This window comes from Stomoxys calcitrans, unplaced genomic scaffold (assembly GCF_963082655.1).
Source record: "Stomoxys calcitrans unplaced genomic scaffold, idStoCalc2.1 SCAFFOLD_130, whole genome shotgun sequence".
Taxonomy (NCBI): Eukaryota; Metazoa; Arthropoda; class Insecta; order Diptera; family Muscidae; genus Stomoxys; species Stomoxys calcitrans.
In genome coordinates, this window is record NW_026739267.1 from 6,314 (window position 1) to 12,742 (window position 6,429).

At 39.6% G+C, this 6,429-nt stretch overlaps 1 protein-coding gene and 1 long non-coding RNA gene across 2 annotated transcripts; one reads left to right on the forward strand and one right to left on the reverse strand.

The window, feature by feature from the left end:
- Positions 1 to 302: 302 nt before the first annotated feature.
- Positions 303 to 797, reverse strand: LOC131998416 (uncharacterized). The gene is made up of 2 exons (XR_009398683.1): positions 754 to 797; positions 303 to 688 (listed from the first exon to the last, which is right to left on the reverse strand). It is a non-coding gene; the product is annotated as an uncharacterized LOC131998416 (long non-coding RNA).
- A 73-nt stretch (positions 798 to 870) lies between these two features.
- On the forward strand, positions 871 to 5,163 carry LOC131998417 (uncharacterized). Its single transcript, XM_059370707.1, has 2 exons — positions 871 to 1,585; positions 1,637 to 5,163. The coding sequence occupies exons 1-2, from the start codon at positions 871 to 873 to the stop codon at positions 5,161 to 5,163; spliced, it is 4,242 nt and encodes a 1,413-aa protein (XP_059226690.1).
- The last annotated feature ends 1,266 nt before the right edge of the window (positions 5,164 to 6,429 follow it).

The window sequence follows — 6,429 nt, forward strand, 5'->3', positions numbered from 1 at the left end:
AATAGTGAAACCACTCGTGGTACGGGACAAAATAAAGTAACAACTGGCAGTGCTACCCAATTACCGCCCAATTCTACTAACCTGTGCTCAGCAGCTTGTAACATTGCAACTTCAACGATAGGCAATACTGCACCGATTGCTGCAGTGTCAGCCACCACCAATAGTGGAGATCAAAGATATTTGCATACGCAGACTGCTTCGCTTAATCCCAATGCGGTAACTTTCATAAATTTACCCAAAAATTCTTATTTTAACACTGCAACACAACTTCCACCATCTGTTGCAAGTGCACCCCGCCAGAATTATCCCGAAAATACACAATCTTTTATTTATCAAGCACCCATTTCATCTACAATGCGCCCCCAAACGAACAGTTTCAATAGCACATCCCAATTTCATAATAGCAATCTACTGCAACAAAGCAGCATCAATGCTAGACAATCTGTTCCCAAGGAACTGCCAATATTTTCCGGGCACGCCGAAGACTGGCCATTATTTATTTCCACTTTCGAATGGTCCACCTCAACTTGCTGCTTTTCGGAGGCCGAGAACTTAATTCGTCTCCAAAAGTCTTTAAAAGGTGAAGCACTTTATAGTGTACAGCATTTGCTTATCCATCCATCAAATGTCTCTGCCGTCATCGATATTCTTCGAATGCTCTACGGCCAACCCGAAAAGATATTGAACTCTATAAAAGAAAGAATAAATTCATCGCCAAAGGTAGATGAAAACAATTTGCAAACACTGACTCACTTTGCGATAAACGTCCGTAGTCTAATCGCCACTATTAAAGCCGGCAACTTGGCAGATGAGATAAATAATTCTTTTTTACTTCAACAATTACTGCAAAAACTCCCATCTTCGTATCAAATGCAGTGGGCAACCATAAAACAGCAGCTTATGATTCAAAACAAGAAACCAAACTTATCTGCGTTTGACAGTTGGTTATTCAGTGTTGGATTAACAGCCAGTACAATAACAACTGATCCCATTTCTAACAATCGAGATAAAAATCGTCATACTAAAAGCAGCAGCTTCAATAACAACAAAACAACTACAAGTAAGAGAGCATTTATCTACTCTCATAGTGATGATAAAAAGTGCATTGTATGCAACAATAAAAACTGCAGAGCTGTGAGTGACTGTCCAACATATCAGTCGTTGGAACGCAGTGAAAAATGGAACGTGGTGAGAACCAAGAAGCTTTGCAAATACTGTTTGGGTGTGCATATGGGAGAATGCAGGAAAAAGAAAAAGTGCGGCGAGGAAGGCTGTGAGTACTATCACCATTCTTCCCTACATCGATATACGTCACCTTCACCACCTGTTGGAAGCAAACAAACGTCAAATCAAAATATGACAAACAGTTCAAATGAAAGAGACGTGATACATAATTCCCACAATAATATGTTGACAAATATTTTGTTTAAAATTGTGCCAATTACTATATATGGAAATAATAAAAGCATCGAAACCTATGCGTTTATTGATGAGGGTTCGTCGGTCAGCCTTATGGATAATTCAATTGCCAGTGATCTAAAAATTGATGGTGTGGCTAGCCCCCTGTGTTTGAAATGGACGGGAGGTATGCAGCGAAGGGAAAAAAATTCAATGAAATTAACAATTCAAATTTCAGGGAACAGCAAAACCCGTGTGTCTTTAAACGTATGTACAGTGGAATCATTAAGTTTACCAGTGCAATCTTTGAACTACAAATTGTTAGCGCAGCGTTATCGCCATCTCCGAAATTTGCCTGTTAAAAGTTATGTGAACGCTGAGCCAAAACTACTTATTGGATTAAATCATCTTAATTTGGGTATTTCCAACAAGATTCGTGAAGGTGCCTCCAATGAGCCTGTTGCTGTCCGAACGAAACTGGGATGGCTCATATACGGCACAACATCCGAACCAGATCATACAAGTAAGCCATTTAATTTTCAAGTATGTAATTGTACAGCTAGCGATGAAAAATTAGATGAGTTAGTAAGAAGTTTTTACACACTCGAGAGCATTGGGATATGTACAAAAGACCCTCTTAAATCTGAAGATGAGAGTCGAGCATTAAACTTATTAAGCAAATACATGAAGCAAAAGGCAAGTGGTAATTATGAGGTTCCATTATTATGGAAGTTTGATTGTGTCGAACTGCCAAACAGTTTTGATATGGCTATAAAGCGGTTAACTTGCCTCGAAGGGAAGTTAAAACGAAACTTTGATCTCTTAAACATTTTTCGAGATACAATTTCTAAATACCTATCTAAAGGCTACATACGTAGACTTGATGAAAAAGACATCAGGCGCAACGACGGAAAAGTTTGGTATTTACCAATTTTTGCCGTCTTTAATAAGAATAAGCCTGGTAAATCGCGTGTGGTGTGGGACGCGGCTGCCAGGGTTGGTGAATTTTCGTTGAACTCGTTTCTGCTTAAGGGGCCTGATATGTTGACATCATTGCCATCAATTCTTTTTAAATTTCGGCAAAAGAAAGTGGCAGTATGTGGAGACATCGAAGAGATGTTTCATCAAATTCACATCAGAGCAGAAGATCGTGATGTGCAACGGTTTCTTTGGAGGGATTGTAACCAGGAGAGAGCGCCAGATGTGTACATAATGGACGTCATGATATTTGGTGCCACATGCGCTCCCAGCATATCGCAGTATGTGAAGAATTACAATGCTGACAAATTTCTGGAAGAGTTTCCCCTTGCTGCAAAGGCAATCAAACAAAATCATTATGTGGATGATTTGCTATGTTCTATTGATACGGCTGAGGAGGCAATAAAATTGGTTAAAGATGTGTGCTTTGTACATCGCCAAGCTGGTTTCAATATAAGAAACTGGGTGTCCAATAGCAGGGAGGTTAGGAATGCATTTGCATCTACTCTTTCGGAGAAAGTTAAATGCATAAATTTTAAAGCCGAAAACAGTGTTGAGAAAGTACTGGGCGTTTTTTGGGAGCATGATGAGGATGTTATAACATTTAAAATAGCATCATGGCTTCTGGAGGGTGAATTATTGTCAACCAAAAAAGCTCCAACTAAGCGAGAAATGCTTAGACTAGTAATGTCCATTTACGACCCCCTGGGACTAATTGGACACATAGTTATGTTCGTGAAGGTTCTCATGCAAGAAGTTTGGAGGTCCAAATCGGGGTGGGATGAACCAATCCATCACGAATTGGCGGCAAAATGGAGTCACTGGTTACGAATTTTGCCAGACATCGAAAACCTCAAAATAGAAAGATGCTATCTAAAAACTTTTCATAATTATGAAGGCGTTAATGTCCAGCTGCATACCTTTGTGGATGCCAGCAAGGACGGTTATGCTGCTGTATGTTATTTAAGACTGAAGAAAAATGCCGATGTGGTTTGTTCGTTAGTGACTGCCAAAACCAGAGTTGCCCCAATTAAAATAACGTCAGTGCCTAGGCTTGAACTTATGGCAGCTTTAATAGGAGCGCGTCTAGCGAAGTTTGTGCTGGATAATCACGAAATTGGAATTTCTAAAAAATATTTTTGGAGCGATTCGAAGACAGTTTTGAGTTGGATCAACTCTGACCATCGCAAATATAACCAGTTTGTTGCATTTCGGGTTACGGAAATCCTGGAACTCTCATCAATCAGCGATTGGAATTGGGTTCCAAGTAGAGAGAATGTGGCCGATGATGCCACAAAATGGTCGAAAATTCCAAATTTTTCCGATTCTAGTAGGTGGTTCCATGGACCAGCTTTTTTGTTCCAACCTGAAGAAATGTGGCCCCAAAAGACGGGTTTTAGTGGTAATACAGAGGAGGAACGAATACATACCTCGTACCCAATAAATAAATACGAGCCCATTTTAAATGAGCTGCGATTTTCGAAATGGAATCGGCTGGTGAGAGCTATTGCTTATGTGGTCAAATTTATTACTATTTGTCGAAAAAATGAGCCCAGATGCCAAGGATTAACACTGGATTATTTAAAGAGAGCGGAGCATATAATATATAAACAGGTGCAATCTGTGACTTACTCAGCTGAAATTGCTGCCCTGAATACAAAGTCTCCTGTGCCAAAATCCAGCGAAATTTTTTCAAAAACACCCTATTTGGAGGAAGGGCTTTTACGAGTTGATGGCAGAATAGATTTGGCAAATGTTACATTTGACCAAAAGCGTCCAATAATATTGCCCAGAAAACATTATGTTACCAAATTAATAATTCTTCATTATCACGAAAAATTTCATCATATGCATCATGAAACAGTTGTGAATGAGCTGAGGCAAAAGTATGCCATCTCGAAACTTCGCACCACTGTAAAGACTATTTTTCGTTCCTGTCAATTCTGTAAAATCACCAAGGTGGTGCCTAACCCCCCTCAGATGGCAAAGTTACCTCGAGCTCGTGTAGCTGCTTATGCATCTCCATTCTCTTATACTGGAGTAGACTTCTTTGGGCCCATATTGATCAGTGTGAATCGCCACAAAGAGAAACGATATGGCTGTTTGTTTACGTGCCTCACTATAAGGGCCGTTCATATTGAGATTGCACATTCTCTTATGGGAGGCGCCTGGGAGCGTTTAGTTCGCTCAATCAAAATGGTTTTGTATAAGATCATGCCCTCAAGGCACCCTACTGATGAGCTACTTTTGAGCATGTTAATCGAGGTGGAAAATGTGATAAATTCGAGGCCGCTCGCATATGTTCCAATTGAAGAACATATGGCAGAAGCTTTAACCCCGAATCATTTTCTTGTGGGAAGCTCCAATGGGCTAAAACCCTTAACTACAGTTTACGACAGTGGAACCTTATTGAGACAGAGCTGGCTTATTTCTCAACAATATGGCAACATATTTTGGAAGAAGTGGCTGGCCGAATATTTACCATCGCTTACTTGTAGGACAAAATGGCACGAGAAATCAAAGGCATTATGTCAGGGGGATTTAGTTATCATTGTAGACCCTTCTTTACCTAGAAATGTCTGGCTGCGAGGCAAAGTACTTGAAACGAGGTTGGCACCAGATGGTCAGGTCCGCAGCGCAAAAATATTGACATGTCGAGGCGTAATGGAGAGACCTGCAACGAAGCTGGCAATTTTGGATGTTGCTGCTCAAACTAAGTCTGACGTAGAAGAAGCTTCTTGTCATACTCCGGGGGGAATGTTGACGCCAATCTCAAAAATGCCTTAATTTAAATTTATAGCAACTCAATTTTGTATCTGTCAGTTCGTAATTATTGATAGGGTTAAGTAACGTAATTATTGTTAGTGTTTAGTAACTAGTAATTTTTAATTAAATGTTTTTAAAATGTCAAGTAGCGTCCTCATTCGCCATATTCTTAAAGTCCATAAAAATTTGCAAGTTGGCATATACGCGGTGTTGCGGATTCAGGAGGAATATTGCAGATAATTATTAAAATCTAGTGGTTTTCATACCAAAAAGTAGGTTACGTTTTTTTTTTTGTTATAATTTTTGTATTTTTACTTGTATGTTTTTATGTAGGAATTTTAATATAAATGCACTTGTGAAATAAATCAAGTCTTTTGTGGAACTGGTGTATTTTATTCAAAATCCCGTGGAAACTGCTAGCTCTGGCAAATTGCCTTCTCAACACTTCCTATACCAAGTACCGTCCAAATACCTGATACTTGATATAGCTCACATATAAACAGGATCTCCCGATTTGATTTCTTGAGCCCTTACAAGCTGGAGTTTTTGTCCGATTTGGCTTTTTGAGCCCTTCCAAGCCGCAATTTTTGTCCGATTTGGCTGAAATTTGGCATGTAGTGTTCCGTTATGACTTCCAACAACTGTGTCAAGTATGGTTTATATCGGTCTATAACCTGATATATATTTTGGAACTGTGAGTTTTAGGCCCTTCGACATCCTTCTCCAATTTGGCCTAGATCGGTAAAGATTTGGATATAGCTGCCATATTGATTTAAAATTTTGAGCCCATAAACGGCGTATTTATTGTCCGATTTCAACGAAATTTGGGACAGTGAGTTGTGTTAGTTTCTTCGACATCCTTCTTCAATTTGACCCAGATCGGTTCAGATTTGAATATAGGTGCTGTATAGACCGATCTCTCGATTTAAGGTCTTGGGCCCATAAAGGGCGCATTTACTGTCTACTTTCGAGGAAATTTGGGACAGTGAGTTGTGCTAGGCCCTTCGACATCCCTCTTCAATTTGGCGCAGATCGGTTCAGATTTGGATTTAGCTGCCATATAGACCGATCTGTCTATTTAAAGTCTTGGCCCCATAAAAGGCGCATTTATAATCGGATTTCGCCGAAATTGGACACAGTGACCGTGTGGTATATGGTTCAGATCGGTTTTTATTTGGATAGAGCTACCTAAAAGACCAATATATTGTTTCACAAAATTGAACAATGACTTATATTTATTAGACCACTCAATGTCCGCGCCAAATTTTGGTACAAATCGGACCATAC